At 37.4% G+C, this 18,078-nt stretch overlaps 1 protein-coding gene across 20 annotated transcripts in view; it reads left to right on the plus strand.

Annotated features, from left to right (window-relative positions):
* The window catches only part of NRXN1 (neurexin 1), a 1,126,307-nt gene that overhangs the window by 524,675 nt on the left and 583,554 nt on the right, over positions 1–18,078 (plus strand). For all 20 annotated transcript variants that reach the window (XM_077958693.1, XM_028832104.2, XM_077958703.1 and 17 more), the window contains 3 exons: positions 4,757–4,879; positions 12,716–13,097; positions 14,323–14,513. In XM_077958693.1, coding sequence (XP_077814819.1) covers positions 4,757–4,879; positions 12,716–13,097; positions 14,323–14,513 — 696 coding nt within the window. The remainder of the gene's footprint in view (positions 1–4,756; positions 4,880–12,715; positions 13,098–14,322; positions 14,514–18,078) is intronic.

Below are 18,078 nucleotides of genomic sequence, written 5' to 3' on the forward strand. Positions count from 1 at the left end.
ACAGTGGTTCACGCCTGTTATTCCAGCACTTTGGCAGGCCAAGGCTGGCAGACTGCTTGAGGTCAGGAGTTCGAGACCAGACTGGCCTTGAAACTCCATCTCTATTAAAATACAAAAATTAGCTGGGCATGGTAGTGGGTGCCTGTAATCCCGGCTGCCTGGGAGGCTGAGGCAGGAGAATCACTTGAACCATGGAGGCAGAGGTTGCAGTGAGGCAAGATTGCACCACTGCGCTCCAGCCTGAGCAACAGAGTGAAACTCTGTCTTAAAAATAAATTAAAAAAAAAAAAGTTTGTTAGACTGACAGTCTAGAGAACTAGGCTTCTTCATTTAGCAGTTGTGACGATGGGAACATCATCTAATGTCTTTGCACTTCATGTTTCTTATTTGTAGATGATGATTGAAATTCTACACTTCTCTTGTCCCTCCTAGCTCTAAAATTCTTTAATATAACATTAGCCTGTAAAGCTGAATTCTGACCTGGTCTGGTGAAATATTAACTGTGGGCATTCAGCCCCATTGTACCTCTTACACAACTTGTAGATCATTTTCTGTGGAAAATACATTTTAATGAAAATAGAAAATCAAAATCTCAGTTTTCTCTCTACTTCTTACTGTCTTTGAGACTTAATAATTTACTCAATCCTTTTAAATCTGCTTCTTTAACTATAAAATGAAAACCTAATACCTCTATGACTTAAATAATATGTTACAGTAAAACTCAAGTGTATAATTACAAACAAATCAAAACTCCCCACAAAACATAAGGAATGATGTCTTTTAATAGAAATAAGGCTATGGACTTTCTTTTTTTCTTTTCTTTTTTTCTTTTCTTTTTTTTTTTTTTTTTTTTGAGATGGAGTCTTACTCTGTCACCCAGGCTGGAGTGCAGTGGCGAGATCTTGGCTCACTGCAACCTCCACCTCCTGGGGTGAAGCAATTCTCCTGCCTCAGCCTCCTGAGTAGCTGGGATTACAGGTGCCTGTCACTGCACCCAGCTACTTTTTTTTTTTTTTCAAGTAGAGATAGGGTTTCACCCTGTTGGCCAGGCTGGTCTCAAACTCCTGACCTCGTGATGCTCCCATCTTGACTTCCCAAAATGCTGGGGTTACAGGCATGAGCCACCGCACCTGCCCAGCTATAGACTTTCTTAAAAGTCTTTAAAATATTGTCCACAGTGTTAATCGACTTGGGCTATTACAACAGGATACCACAGATTGGATGGCTTAAAAAACAGAATTTTTTTTTTCCACCTCAGTTTTTTGAAGACTTGAAGTCAAAGTTCAAATTATCAGCAGATTTGGCTCTTGGTGAGGGCCTTCTTTCTGGCTGGTAGGCAGCCGCTTTCTCTTTGTAACCTCACATGGCAGAGGGGAAGCTCTGGTGTTTCTTCCTCTTCTTATGAGGGCCCTAATTCCATCATGGGGCTCCACCCTCATCTAAACCTAATTATATCTCAAAGGCCCCACCTTCTCATACCATCACATTGGCGGTTAGAAATTCAACATACTGAATTTTGAAGGACACACACATTCAGTCTATAGTGCATTAATGCAGGGAGAAAGACGTTGGCACAATTGATACACGGTTTGATATCCCCTGAAGGAAAGGAAATCCTGAAAAGTCATTAACAGCTTGAAGTTACTATAATTTTGCTATTAAAAATATGGCAAGAGGATAAACTCTCAAATTCAAAATTTCAACAGTTAAACCATCTTTCTTTAACAAGTTTGTATATGTTGAATTCTGTGAGAAAGTGAAATTCTAAAAGAACTGTAAAGATTAGCTGGAAACTCTCCTCACTTTATGGATGGGAATGCTGAGAGCACCAGAAGTTGAGTGTGTTAGCAAATTGCTGATTATGGGTGGAGACAGGTCCTAAAATGATGTTCCTTCTTCTGTTTCATATCTTTAGGAGCAGTCATTTCAGCATCCCTAGGTAGACATTGTATTACTTAGAGATTTGCTTCCGCCAGGACTTATCCAGAGGATGTGTAGGATTTGCTAGCAGTGTGATCATTCTGTAGGGCGAGCTGGGAGTCACCACAAAGAGCATCTTTCCCACCTCCTTTGTTCCGATATGGGGAAAGTGAGAAGTTAAGTTGTTAGCCAAAGAGTCTCATAACTGAGAGGCTGGATGATGCAGGGAAAAGCATGCAGGCTTTGAGGAGGTCAGGCCAAGGATGAAACTTGGTTCTACCACCTTTTAGCTGTGTGACCTGGGGACAAGTAGTCTTAGCTTTATAGGCCTTCAGTTTCACATCTGTAGATTAATAATGTAAAGGTGAAACCAGACAACAGACAAAGAGCCTGCTACATATTAAGCACTACCCAACCCCCAACTTCTTTTTCAGTAGCAAATCATGATCTAGCAACCTCAATTCTTAACTCCCTAGTCTAGTGCACTTTCCATTACACTTCATGCTGCATGGGTAACATTGTTTTGAAGTGAGACTATTAAGTGCCTTTTTAAAAACCTTATCTTCCAAAATCAATCTGTTCACAATTTTAATAATTCATGAAAGGAGCTAGAATTTGGCCCACAGAGAATTTTATGAACCAAAGGGTTATTTTTAATTGGATTTTGTGCCTGTTGTTATGGAAATAGTTGTTGCATAGATTAAGCGTTATGACTTTACTGCAAGATCAAGCCCAGGATGGGGTATAACGATGATATCACCCTTATGTATGCTTCCTTTCCTTGACAAAATATATTTAAAAATGAAAAGAATAGAAGTGAAGCTGCTTCAAAAGCACATATTTCTAACAAAAAAAAAAATCCCCTGTAAAAATAGCTATAAAATGATATGTTCTCTTTTCAAGGATCAAAATGAAAGATGACCCTTACTGCCAGCAGGATGCTAAGATGCTGCGGAGTTATTAAACACTTCCTTCTTCACTATGGAATTTAGAAAGAGGTTGTTTTTTTTTTTTTTCGTCCTGGAACTTGCTTTCAACATTTGATCTCAAAGTATTTTGCAGTTGCTGGACTAGCAGGCTTTCTCTAGTTATTTAGCCATCAATCTCTTAAAACTGTTATATCTAGAATAGTTTTAAATTCATGTGTCTGGATTTGTAATTTAATTTCTCTAAAGAAACAAAAAGATATAAATAACTGAGGCAATTCATCCTGTAAAATTTACCTCATATCACTGGCTCATTTCTAACCTGAGATATACCAGCCAAGGATACAACACTTGAATTATTAGTAGCACCATAAGAGAGAAATCAATAGGCTGGTGGATAAGCTGTAGTTCTGAAAGCAAACAATGATCTCATGTGGATGGAAAACTCAGGTTTTATTCTACTCAGTTCTCTCTCTCTTACTCGATCTCTCTCGCTCTCCTTTTACTTTTCTTCTTCTCCTTGGCCTGTATCTTTACTTTCTCATATATCCTCCTGTGATCCTTGGGCATTAATTGGTTTTGCTGGCAGAATTTGGTTAAACAAATTGTGAACTCCAATCCTGATTCTCAATCCATTGAAAGCCATGAAACTCAATGATATAATGCCCTTCATTATTTTAATGTACCACCATGTTTCCATACTTAAAAAAAAAACACCAGGGAAAAAAATCATTACCAAACAATGTATCTTTAATGTTGTTTTTTCTCAATGACTCATAATGTCAGATTAGTAGAAATACTTATTTTTTAAATAAAACTATCCAGTTATATTAGAAGCATTTTCCTTTGCTTTTTTTTTTTTTTTTTTTTTTTTTTTTGAGGTGAGGGATATAGTCTAACTTAATCATTTCAATAATTTCTACCAAACAGCTTTCTGAAATAATATGTCTCTGCTGAGTCCATTTAAATTTCATTTGCGTAGGTTTATATAGATTCACTAGCAGTTATTCACTAGAAGTATAACAAGAAGTTATACTTCTTGCCCACTCACTGCCCACTGGTAATCCCTTGTCCTCTACTGTTGGTTAACATCACTACTTTTCCTTTATGTTCAACAGTTGGCCCATTATTGGCTGTGCCTATTTTTTTTCTTTCCTTTTTTTCAGTCCACTTACTGTGAGTCAATACATATACCTACACTTGCCAGAAGTGCCTCCACCACACACAGAGAGATTTGCGACATACAGGTCAATTAGTTGTAAGGTTTATTTCTATGTTTTTTTAGACTCAACGTTCCATACATTTAGGAGGCTAAAGAACCTAAGAACTTGTTGAGCACTGTAGGTACCAGGTATAAGAGCAGAATAGCAGCTATCACACAAGATAGTACCTTCTCCCAGAGTCTACTGGAAGACTTATCTCACTGAAAATGATTAGCTTATGAGCTGCAGTCAGATATCTTCTAGAACTCAGAGGTTATGTGATGGCTAGACACTTTGTTCGCAGGAAAGTGGTAACTAAAAATCAGAGAATTTATTTTTAAAATCTGTGTTTAAATTTGGGTGGGTTCCCAGTTCTATATTGACTGTGCCTATTTATGACAGCAGGTTAATTTACTTGTTATAGATCAATACGTAGGGTTAAAGATTCTTAAATGGTCACACCTGAATGTTTATAAATTTGTCATTTTCCTTGCTTGCTATGACTCTAATGGGCTTGAAAATTGGTCCAGCCCACCTCTCTTCTCTCTCTCCTTTCTCTCCCTCCTCTCTCTCTTTCTTCCTCTCTTCTCTCTCTCTACCCTGTCCCTCACCTTCCCCACTTCTTTGTCTCTTTCTCTCACTCTCTGTGAGGTTCATTTGCTTGACTGATTCTGAGGGTCCATAATGACTGTTTGGCATATTCTACAGGCAAAGGTCCCGAGACTCTTTTTGCCGGCTATAACCTCAATGATAACGAGTGGCACACAGTGCGTGTAGTTCGGCGTGGAAAAAGTTTAAAGTTAACGGTGGATGACCAACAGGCCATGACAGGTAAGCACCCCTGTCCCCATTGCCTTTTCCTATGCTAACACTTTTGACTCTCATTTCTTGCGGTGACTTTGCACACCAAAGCTGGTACACAACTTGAAGCTTATACACACAATCCATTTTTATTTGATTTTTTCTAGTAACAATTTTATTAAATAAGCAGTCTGTTAAGTGTTTTTCCCCAAAAATGACACGTTTTATGTCATATTATTGGTCCTTTAATAGTGCAAGAAGAATTTATAATATATTTTATTTTTGTGGCCTGATAAATATCTTACTGCCTCATCAAATATTGCAGTCATGTTTAGATGCCAATATCTGTTGAGTTTTTTGTTTTGTTTTGTTTTGTTTTGTATATGTTTTGGTCAAGAAAAACTGCAAGTTTTATCTTTTAACTTCTAGGTAAGTTGATAGATACACTGGCATACTGTCAGATGGAATGCCTTTTCATTTTAAGCTATAATAGATTATTTTTGGCCATTTATCTTAGTTGGTTAAATTCTAATATTGAGGATGTCAAGTTCAACCCCCATTTTTACATTCCTGAGGTGAGCTGTATGCAGATCCACCCTAGAAACACAGGAAAGCCACAAGGAAGACAAATCCTTGTGCCTTTATTTACTTTGAAGACAACTCCAAGCACATGACCCACTGGGATATTAGCTTCTTTTTCTTTTTTCAGAGAAGATAGCCGTGTTAATTATTCTGGTAAAAAGCACAAAATGGTCCTTGTACAGTGGATATATGTCTGTTCATTCAATTTGAAGGAGGTCCCCATGCCCAGAGAACAGTCAACTGTATCAATGTGGAGATATGACCTATAGGATTTTAAACTTTTGAAAGAATCATTCCTTAGGGAAGGAAGGTAAACAATTTTACAAGGCAGAAGAGTATCAGCCGAAGTTCCATTAGTTTTGGTCTAGGACAGTTCTTTGAAAAGGAATGGATTGTTTTTTAGATCAGCATCCATAGTTTGGACAACGAGGTTTTCTCAAAAGACATGGAAATGAGCATTAGGATCTAAGGTCACATGTAAGAGTTGGGAAGAGGCAGCTTCCAACAGCAAGATCATGCCAGAACTACAACAGAACATTTTTAAGTCTCTGAGTGCCTCCCGAATATTACAGAGTCCTGTGAAGTAGATAGGGCACACATATTCCCATTCTGTAGATGAGATAAGTGGCACTCGAGCAGGATAAGTGAATTGTGTTTTATTGGAATGTGTTACGAGATCTAAGGAGAGAACCTATGTTTGTTTTTTGTTTTGTGTTTTTTGGTTGGTTGGTTTTTGACTTACAGTCCATTGCTTTATATTCGTCAATATCCTAGTAAGTGTATGGCTCTATAGAAAGTATTTTCTTAGACAATGCATGCTATTATAAGGAAAATACACACATACATATAAAACACAGATTATTATGGAGTATGATATGTTACATAGAGTAGTGGATGAACTACTGAATGGTTGATGTGAGTACTTTATGGTCTTGGAGTTCAGAAGAGAAGTTGAGGAACTTGGTTTCAGGTATTGTTAAAGCAATTGATAATACTTGATCTAGGCTTTAAAGAAAGGATAATGCAGGAGAGAATTCCACACAAGAAAGAATGATGCTGATGGGGCTAGAGTAATGTTCAGGGAACTAAGAAGCTTTATTTTGCTTCTTGCAAACATATGGCGGTGGGCATGGCTAGAATGGCCTTTTGAGGCCAATGAGTTGATGGTCTAGATGAAGGAGTTCATATTTCGTAGACTTTCAGGAAATTGGAAGTCACTGCATTTAAACTGAAGAGTAAGTGGAGAAAATATGTTTTGAGCGAAATTAATTATGTGGTAGTGTTTTAGATGGTCCAGGATGTAAAGTAATAAGTCCTTTACTGCAGTGGATGTACCAGGGATGAAAACCGAAGAATGGTGAAAAACATTTTTTTAAGAAATTTATTTTAGAAAGTTATTTCAAAATAATTTCAAATTTACAAAAAGTTCCAAAAATAATACAAAGAATACCCTTATAGCTTTACTATTGTGAACATTTAAGCCAACTTGTTTTGACATTTGTGCTCTTTCACTGTCTCTTCTCTCTCTCTTTCTTACTTTTCTCTTAGCCAGTTGAGGGTAAGTTACATACACAATGTCCCTTTAACCTGAAATACTTCACCATATATATATATATTTTTTAATGGGAATATCCCCTTATTTAAGAAGTAAAAGCCACTGACTTCAGTAAACTTTGCATAGATACAATTTATTTTTCTAATCTGTCATCCATATTCCAGCTTTGTCAGTTGATTCAATGTTATTAATATGCTATAAGCATTTTTCCCCTCCAGCACAGTGTGCAGTCTAGGGCCAGCTATTTTTTTTTTTTTTTAAGTTGTCATGTTTCTTTAGCCTCCTTTAATCCAGAACATTTCCATGAACGTTCTTTGTTTTCATTACATTAACATTGTTGAATTATATAATCTCTTCCTGTTTTGTATTAATGTAAAGTCACTCAGTTTATGTTTATCTGATGTCTCCTCATGATTGAATGTGTATTTTACATTATTGGATGAAATACTGCTTTGCTGTTGTTATGTCCTCTGTACAGTATCCCATCAGAGCACATGCTGCCCATGTCTTTGGTGATTTAATTTGACCACTAGGTCAACGTGTTGTCCATTTTCTCCATTTTATAATTACCACGATTTGTCCCTTTCAACTAGTAAACTGTCTATGGGGAGATATTAAGACCATGCACATATCCTGTACCTCATCACAATTTTGCCCTAGATTTAGTATCTACTGGAGAGTTTTACTTGATTCAATCTTTGCACTGAGAGTTACAAAAATTGATTATTTTCAAACTCCAGCACTCCTTCCACATTTACAGTCAATGCTTAGCATTCTGCTGCAAGCAAGGACTCTTCTTCTCTCTCCCTTCTTTCTTTTTTTTAATTGGTCTTTCTTTTCATTTCTCTTTTTTTCTGTCTTCCTCCTTTCCTTTTTTTCTTTTTGTTGTAGACCCACTATTGCTATGTTTTTATACTTCATAATTACTCTGTCTTATGATTTTGGTGCCCAAATGTTTTTTTCAATTTTTGCCAGTGTGAATTTCATTAAGTTGGCCTCTATGATCTCATGACATGCCTTCATTTTTTTTTAGTACTTTCTTTTTTTTTTTTCTTTTTCTTTTCTTTTTTCTTTTTTTTCTTTTCTTTTTTTTTTTTTTTTTTTTTTTTTTTTTTTTTTTTTTTTCGATATGGAGTCTCGTTCTGTTGCCCAGGCTGGAGTACAGTGGAGTGATCTCAGCTCACTGCAGCCTCTGCCTCCCACGTTCAAGTGATTCTGTTGTCCTAGCCTCCCAAGTAGCTGGGATTACAGGCATGTGCTACCATGCCCAGCTAATTTTTGTAGAGATGAGGTTTCACCATGTTGGCCAGATAGTCTTGAATTCTTGACCTCAGGTGATCCGCCCATATTGGCCTCCAAAAGTGCTGGGATTACAGGCATGAGCCACCGTGCCTGGCCCTTTTCTTACTTCTTGAAATAACAGGATGTTCCAGTTACAACTTTTATCTACTATACTTCGCCCCTAGAATTAGCCATTTAATTACCATTTATGAGGAATGATATAGATCAAGATTTGGGTGGTAGGTGTCCTCAATGCTACTGGGGTATCTTTGCTTCTTAACCCCTTCAGCAGACAGATAGGAAATGTATTCAAGTATATATACCGACACCCAAACATACATGTAAATGTATGTACACACAGACATATACATTATATGTACACATAAATATACACATACGCACATTTTATAAAGTGTGAGTTTACACACACATACACACATTTTATAAAGTGTGAGTTTACACTGTTACCTTCATACCTACAGCATTGTTTATTTTTCCCATTCCATACTTACATGTGTTTTCGTCCGAGATGAGAATCCTGGCTCCCAGTAATGTCATTTATTCATTTGCTTAATCCAATAATGCATCTAAAATAGTTTCAAAATCGCTTTGCCCATACCACTACAGTCAATAAACCAACTAACAAGTCAGGATTAGTTTATGACTATTTGTCTTATTTCTTCCTAAGACTTAACATCAAATGCTGAGTTATTTTTTAAATAACTTTGGTACATTGTTGATTTTTTCCTTCCTTCCTTCCTTCCTTCCTTCCTTCCTTCCTTCCTTCCTTCCTTCCTTCCTTTTTTGTCAGAGATCTCATGAAAGCCAACAATTCATAATAATGATTCAGCCTTGATTTACATAGTACATAAAAGGCTTCCAAATGTGGCAATGAAAGCTTTAGATTGATATTTCTTTCAAATATCCTACTGGCCACTTGAAGCCACCCATAAATCAGAGAAGCAATGGGAGTTTCTTATTAAATTTTACAGCAAGTCAGAAATCACCGAATGAGAAGAATTTTCAAAAGGAAACTACTAGAGACTCTTCATGCAAAGTCCTACATTTTCCCATATCTTTAAGTTTTATAGTAATTCTATTAAGTCAGGTATCTGTGGAACACAGGGCAGTACATATTCAGGCTGTTCTTGGGAATGTTTGCACATCACCTAGGGTCATGAGGATAGTAGTTGCCAGCAGAGAAGCCCAAGGAAGGAGATTTCCTAGGTCGTAGATGACAAGGGGTTGTACGAATTATGTGGAATCCCTAAGTGGAAAGTCACTGGGCTTCAACTCATCATCCAGTCTGTCTAAAAAATTCTAGAATTGTGTTTTTTATATCTCTGTGTGTATGTCCTTTATGGAACAGCGTTCAACATATATCCAGTTACCCAAGCCTGGAAGCCAGGCATCACCATTCCCTTCATTTCTATCATTCTGTACATCATTAGTAAACCCTAGAAATTATATCTGTAAAATTATCTTTTTGTTGATGATTTTCATTTCTACTATAGCTGCCATAGTTCACTATCCAATCTCTTGCACCCATAAAGGGAATAAACACACACACACACACGAGTCATGGTTAACCCCTGCTTCAAATCCTCCTTAGCTCTGAATATAAGAAGCACTGTGAGAAATCTGGACCCTGGCACTCCCACTCCTTTCAATTCCATGTGAGTCACCAACCTACTTGCTCCCAGTTCCCCAGCCATGCTCTCTAGCTGTTTCTCATCCAGAAGCCTTCCTTCATTCGTCTCCCCTTCCTGGAATCCACCCTTGATTGCCTTTCTCTGATTCTTAGCATAGCTTTCTCTTTTTAATTCTTCAAATCTAGCTTAAATATCAAATTAGGCATCTTCTTCCATTTCACATTAAGCAACACAATACCCCATTCATGAAATTCATAGCATTTCTCTGAGTTTTGTTATTATATATTTAATTACATCCTTACCTCTTTTGTCTGCTTTTCCCCAATAGACCCTGAGTTTGGAGAAAATGGGCCCTTTCTGCTCCTCTCAACACTAGTTCTCCAATACGAAGGCTAGCACCTGACACATATACCACACAATCAGTAATTTTAGGTGAATTAACAAGTGAACATAAGGGAGGGTTATTTTGCTCGACATGAGAAATGTAACCTAACACAGAACACACATTAACCTTGCTATCTATTTTGGTAAAAATATTTGACTTGGAAATATTGAGATTTCTATACAAGCACAGCATCTAGGAAACATGTTTTGGTTGTTGTCTTGCTGGAGATTATTGTCAATCTGCTATACCTTAGGTATTTTGATCAGAGGCATTTTGCTAATTCCAAACTCTCCTTGGGTAGTGCATTTTTAAATGATTAGAACATTAAAATCTTTCCCCTTCAAAGTCTTATAATTTTTTTCTTATTTAATCAACAAATATCTACAGTAGTAGAAGCGGCTATATTACTGATGAGGATTAAACATTTGAGTAAAATCCTGAGAAAAAATAATGTTTTTTAAAGAAGGCAACAATTAGTTAATATTTTCTTAGTCATCAAATAATGGGTTTTGGGAGCTAATTCTCCCCAATGAACAAATATATCTGCCATTACTGCAATTATAATGTTTTTTTTCATGTAACTGGGCCATAGTTGCTTCAATGCTGTTTTACTACCTTTTTATTATTTGTGCTCTCTGTGCATATCCTATTCCTTTGAGAAAGGAAAATGGGTACTGTCTTATTTTTGTTGCTGAACTCCTTAGTCTGGAATTAACTGGTGTTTCCTTTTTTTAGAGCTGCTAAGAACTTGACAACTGGGGGTAATGTTTAATTTCAAGTGTTAGAAATATTTTTTTCAGAATTTTTTTTTACTATTGGTTGTTTCATTAATAGAGCCTTTAAGATGAAACATGGTAATTTCAGGATCAGGGTAGGGTTCACTGAGTTAAGGCTCATATTTTAATGTAGCATCGAATAAAAATCAAGGCAAGGCCCACATGACTTTTTCTTTCTTTTTTTAGACGGAGTTTTGCTCCGTCGCCCAGGCTGGAGAGCAATGGCGCCATCTCGGCTCACTGCAACTTCCGCCTCCCAGGTTCAAGCGATTCTCCTGCCTCAGCCTCCCGAGTAGCTGGCATTACAGGAACCCACTACCATGCCTGGCAATTTTTTTTGTATTTTTAGTAAAGACAGAGTTTCACCATGTTGGCCAGGCTGGTCTCAAACTACTGACTTCAGGTGATCCACCTGCCTAGGCCTCCCAAAGTGCTGGGATTACAGGCATGAGCCACCGTGCCTAGCCCATTTTTTAAGCTTCTCATATTCTTCATTGTACTTAGCTTCTTAATTCAATGTTGCTGGTGTCTTTAGAGATTTATATTTGGAAATAATTAAATATTAATTTTATTTGTTACCAAAGAAGTAGATTCCCACAGAACAATATTGAGGTCATTGAACAGGAAGAACTGAGGGAGAAGATAGAAATGATGTCACAGGAAAAACCAGAACTGGCAAGGATGTAATGGTACTTTTGCATCAGATAGACAATCAGGAGGTATGGTGGTGAGGGTAGGAAGAAACGAAACAATTATTTATGGTGACATTTTTGTTTTAAAAATGTTTGCAGAAAGGGAATCAGAACAAGCCAATGACTGAAAAGAGAACATGCCAAGGATGAGTAGAATGTTGTTTCCAGGATTAAAACTAATAAAGAGTGTTTGAAAATGAAATAGGGTTAAGTACAGTTCAGGGGAGTTTTGTGCATAAATACATGTATAATCATCAAAGACAATTAACCAAATATATAAACAATTTTTCTTGCACAACACAAAGCATGCCATCGAAATTTTACTTACAGATGTTTCCTTAAAATGCTATCTAATATTTTACTATCTTGACTATAGAGATGGAAATTTGTCAGACTGGCTGAAGGGGACACACATAGGTGGTTGTTCAGTCTTCACTACCCCTGGAGAAAAGGTTCAATGCATTTTGTCAGGGGCTGATTCTAGGATTAGCTCTAATTAATATTTTCATTAACATGGATGATGGAATGGCTTAACTTGATACATTTTCCAATTATGGCAAATCGGGTGGGGAAGTGAGCAGTGAGCCCAGATCGTGCCACCGCACTCCAGCCTGGGCGACAGAGCGAGACTCCGTCTCAAAAAATATATAAAATAAATAAAATAAAATAAAATAAAATAAATTTTAAAATACCATTACTTTTGTTAATGAGGAATTTTTTGTTAAGACTAAAATTTGGACAGATTAAAACCTGTCCTTAGAATGTTTTATTACATAATCCAGGCTTACCTTTTAGCATCATTTAAGTGTTCTTACTATATACAACTGAGTACCAAGGAGGTATTTGGCTCCTTGTATTTTACAATGTGATATTGCTATGAAAGCCTAAAGTTGAAAGTGCCTTTCAGATATGGAAAATAATCTCATATTATCTTCTCTTTTAGGTCAAATGGCAGGTGATCATACTAGGCTGGAGTTCCATAACATAGAGACTGGCATCATCACAGAACGACGGTATCTTTCTTCTGTCCCCTCCAACTTCATTGGACACCTGCAGAGCCTGACATTTAATGGAATGGCATACATTGATCTGTGTAAAAATGGCGACATAGATTACTGTGAGCTCAATGCCAGATTTGGCTTCAGGAACATCATAGCAGATCCTGTCACCTTCAAGACCAAATCGAGCTATGTTGCCTTAGCTACCTTGCAAGCCTACACTTCTATGCATCTTTTTTTCCAGTTCAAGACAACATCCCTAGATGGACTAATTCTATATAACAGTGGGGATGGAAATGACTTTATTGTGGTTGAATTAGTTAAAGGGTGAGTACGTGCCTGTTCAATAACAAAGAAATAAAACTGGAAAAACGGACATCACCAAAAATATACACTAAGAAGAACACACTGGCTCATAAGGCGGGGGGCCGGAGTAGGTGGAGGACAAAGAAGAATGCATTTGTTTAAATCACCTCTTAGGTATCTTAAATTAATATGGATTCAGGACAGTTTTTTGCACCTACATTTTCACATACGAGGTACAAATTACATCAGGCTCTAATTTATGGTAGGCCTTTCATGAATCTTACGATTCAATTGGGCACTTCCTGACTACACACAGTGTAATTCCACAAAAGCATTGCTACAAGTTTGTAGGATAGTCTAAGCTAAATTAAATAGCCAATTCAATATGCAGATTATTTAAATTTCAAAAAATCCTTTTAACTCAAACTTCATTCTATGTCAGAGTTCCTCAGTGAATTTAGAAAGGAAGATTTATGTAAACTTTCCTTAAAACTGTGAGGAAAATTTAATGTATTTTAATTGATAGGAGCATTTATTCACTCATTCAGCAAATATTATTCCATATTTACAATATGCTACATCACGTGCCATGCACAGATATAAATATATATACTTCTACCACCCTTATGTACATCTCAGATTTCTACCACCCCGAGTCACACCCACACACACCAACACACAATCCTAGGGTTTGTAGATGAACACATAAATAGAAAAGAAAAGCACTGTGACATGTTTCTTGAGATGATCACATGCAAAGGCTCAGGAGAGTCTTCAGGGAAATTAGAAAAACGTGTGGAGCAGGGAGTGGCTGTTTGATCTGGTTGTCGAAGGATGAGTACACATTCCCTATACTCAAACAGGGAATTGAGATAGAGGAGAAAAGCAGGTGCAAGAATGAGAAGAATGGCCATTTCAGTGGTTAGAAAAGGATGGAGGGAATTATGGAAATAGGAAATGTGTGGTGAAAGATATTACTTTCCAAATTCATAAAGTTAAATGTAGACTATGATTTTAAAAATAATTTTCACCATTTCCTTTAGTGAAGACACTTAATAATCCTCCTTGCTGAAACAGAATAATGTTTGTTACCTTCCTGATAGCTGAGTTTCTATGTAATTCATTGTCATGACTTCTAGTAAGGATGGAACCACTTTAAAAAAAAAAATCTCCATTTGTAATATCTACTTTAGCTTCATCAAAATTTAAAAAGTGATGGCACTTTCCCCTTTCATTTTTTTCCCAGGTACTTACATTACGTGTTTGATTTGGGAAATGGTGCTAACCTCATCAAAGGAAGCTCAAATAAACCTCTCAATGACAATCAGTGGCACAATGTGATGATATCAAGGGACACCAGCAACCTCCACACTGTAAAGATTGACACAAAAATCACAACGCAAATCACCGCCGGAGCCAGGAACTTAGACCTCAAGAGTAAGTGCATGTTAAGTCCGAGTAGCCAGCCTTGCACCTCACGGTCTCCCTTCACATGGGAAATCCTTTGCTTAGGAGTGTGTTTGTACCTTCTGCAAAGACTGACCAGAATTTCATTTTCAGCACATAATTAATAATACAACACACAAGTCTCTGCTCCCCTTTAATGTGGTAGGAACCTATGTATTTTTAATAACAGCTCAAAAAATGCCGCACCTAAGAAAGCACGCATGATTAAAATGTAAAAAGTTAGAAAAATATAATACTAGTCTGGCTATTAAAAAGGCATTTGTAAGTTACTTAAGTCCCAATAGTTTTCAACTGATTTGGAGTCAGGGAACCACATATATAGGAGCTTATTCTAGAGCTTATTAATTTTCTTTCCTTGGTAAGGTTTCCTAGATACTGTCAGACTCCCTGACCGACAGGAGTTGAGCCTGCCTTAGATACCCTGTGTCTACAACAGTGAATTCTATCCCCCATCCCAACAAACACACACACACACACACACACACACACACACACACACACACGGGAATGCTTCTTTCACCAGCTGCTAAGAAAGTCTTAACATACGTTTCTCTTCCTTATTGATACTTCATTTCTCAAATGTACGTGACAAAATGCTGAGAAAACATGTCAATAATAGAAGAGAAATGACTGAAGTTTCTATTTGAATCACACTTTGTGATTCACTAAGAATATATGTGTGTATCCCATCTCCTTTAACACTACAACAGGCATTCCAGAAGGTGTTATTAGCATGTTATTCTCAATGTAGAAAATCTGAGTTTTGAATGACTTGCCCAGGGATAAAACAACACCAACACCCTCCCCCAACCCCATGGATTCTTTGCTCTATCCTGATGCATCACAAAGCCCCACAGATGTCATTGCAGGCATAATTTTTCTTGGAAAGAGTTGCTCATTTTATTGATGGGATCTTTCCCTTTGATTCAAAAGGTAGATACATTGGGGAGGGGAGTTAGGAAAATGGAAAGATAAAATTTAACTTTTTTTTTTTTTTTTTTTGAGACAGAGTCTTGCTCTGTCACCCAGGCTGGAGTGCAGTGGCAGAATCTCAGCTCACTTCAACCTCTGCCTCCCGGGTTCAAGCAATTCTCCTGCCTCAGCCTCTGAAGTAGCTGGGATTACAGGAGCCCGCCACCACGCCTGGCTAATTTTGTATTTTTAGTAGAGACGGGTTTTTGCTATGTTGGTCAGGCTGCTCTCGAACTCCTGACCTCAGGTGATCTGCCCGCCTCGGCCTCCCAAAATGCTACGATTACAGGTGTGAGCCACTGCACCCAGCCTCAACAGAACTCTTTCTAGAGAAAAATGCTCTTTCTAAATAAGGTGAAAGGAGAAAGAAAAGTGTTTCACTTTCTGTAATTGCAGAATATATTTTGAATCCTGGGACTTCATTTGTTCAACACATACAATGTGTAGGAATGGTCATCTCCCTTCTTTCACAGTGGGCTTCTCGTTATCTTCAAAGAGATCTTATTTGTACCCACAAATCTAATAGCTTGGCTCAAAAAATAAAATGAAATTCAAAGAAGTGCTTCTTACAGGCCAAACCTTTCTCTTTATTCTCTCTGGTTGAAGTGCTTTTTCTTCTGTACTTTTCATGTGCCCCTCCCTGTTTAGCACAGTGAGCTCAGGTGGTAATTGTCAAAAGAAAGGGAGAGATTGTAAAATTCAGTGTGTTGACCAAGCCACCAAAGCTAAAGCAAAAAGTGCCCTGTTTGTGTAGGTGAGACATCAGTAAGTATAAGTGAACTTCTCGGGAAATTAGGGATACTCTGTTGGAGATTAAAATGGCTAAAAAAAAAGCAGTTCATAATTGGTTGAAGTATGTGCTATGCACATACACATTGAGGGTTCAGAGAAGCAATGCTAAACAATGGATTGTATTTCTTCAGATAGTTAGGACACTGTCTCCTGAGAAGTAAATATCTGCGTATTGTTCATTAACAAATGGAAGTGAAGGTAATAGGAGATTGTAGTCCAGGATTCCTTCTGGTGGGGGTACTTAACACATCTAAGTACTTCAGAGTTAATTTTTATTAAAGCATTAAATGATGCATGACTCTGAAGATAAAACAGGCTTTGCCCATAATAAAGAAAAAAACACTTTATGAATTTAAAAATGGCATATTACATAATATTAAGATATATAGTCATGAACTCACTGTACTTGTGTTTTTTAAAAAAGCATAATTAAAATTTCTTGTGAATTTCCCATGTGAAGGGGCTAATCATTAGTATAGAATAATACCTTCTGCGTTGTGGAAAAGTAAGAGCAAGTTTCTAAAATGAGTCCAAGTTTGGGCTGATAAATTGGGTGTGTGATCCAATGGCAACAGTCATCCCCTGTTGCCTCTTATCATGTGCACCATCAGCTAGAGGGAGTTTGAGGACAGCCTGCTGTGGGACCTGATGTCTCTTGTCTCCCATCATCACCACTTTGGGTAAGTGTGGCTGTGGGCGTTGGCCAGAGCATGAGTATTTACGGAGCATTGACTTAGGAAAGAGCACAACAGGGTTTCTGCAATGGAAAGCTCTCTGTCTCTAGGAGAACACTAGCATTGAAGGAGCACTTGTAGGACAGAGAAGGACAGGATGCTGTGGAGCTGTAGTGGGGCATTGAAACGAAGCTGGGATCACCTGGAAAGCTTTTTTTGTGGCAGTAATGCTTGAGGGATGTTTGAAGGGTGAGTAAGAGCAACAAGGCATTGTTTCTTTTTTCCACCTGGATGGCTACTGGATTTTAGAGGGGTTTATTCATAAAGGAGAACTTCTACATGAACTCTTTGCGCAGACATAGACAGCAGCGTTTTCTTTGCATACTAATCACGTAGCATTGAGCTGCAGGAAAAATAAAGTTGATTTATTTTGGTCAATAGATTGTATTCTTAAAGAATTAAAGAAAACATCAGATTTACTCTCCACCCTGCTGAAAGTCATTGCAACTATCTTTGGTGCTTCTCAAAGGAAGGTCAGCCAATTTTAACTACATGAGAATCATGCAGTGATGTTTGTGAAGTGCAGATTTCTGGATCCTATCTGACACCAACCAAGGCAATAATCATTTGAGAGAGATGTGCAGAAAACAACAGGCATCTTTTTTTTTTTTTTTTTTTAAGTGCATTGACTGATAGAGATGCCATGTGCTACAGAGTCCTGAAATAATGCAAGATCTATGTTGAGGCCAAATTTAACTCACTTTTAAATTTTTGTATAAATACTGGTTTTGCTTTTATTTCAGAATTTTACTGTTTTTTGTTTGTCTTGCCAGTCCTGGACTGAAGTCACATTATTGGCTGGTTAGGATTATTGGGAGAATTTTTTTTTTTAATCCTCCTTATGTTTTACTATACCTTAAAAAGACACTAGAGGGCAGCAGAAGGCCACAAAACGTGCTACAGAGGACCCGGGAGTTGGGGAAACCTCAACCTGCTCCATTTGCAAGGGGAAGTAGAATTTCTTTTGTTTTCAGACATCTAAATTTCCACAGTTGGCTTTTATAGTGATGCATGCTTTTGTCCATAGCTCTGTTTCA

Source organism: Macaca mulatta, chromosome 13 (genome assembly GCF_049350105.2).
Source record: "Macaca mulatta isolate MMU2019108-1 chromosome 13, T2T-MMU8v2.0, whole genome shotgun sequence".
Taxonomy (NCBI): Eukaryota; Metazoa; Chordata; class Mammalia; order Primates; family Cercopithecidae; genus Macaca; species Macaca mulatta.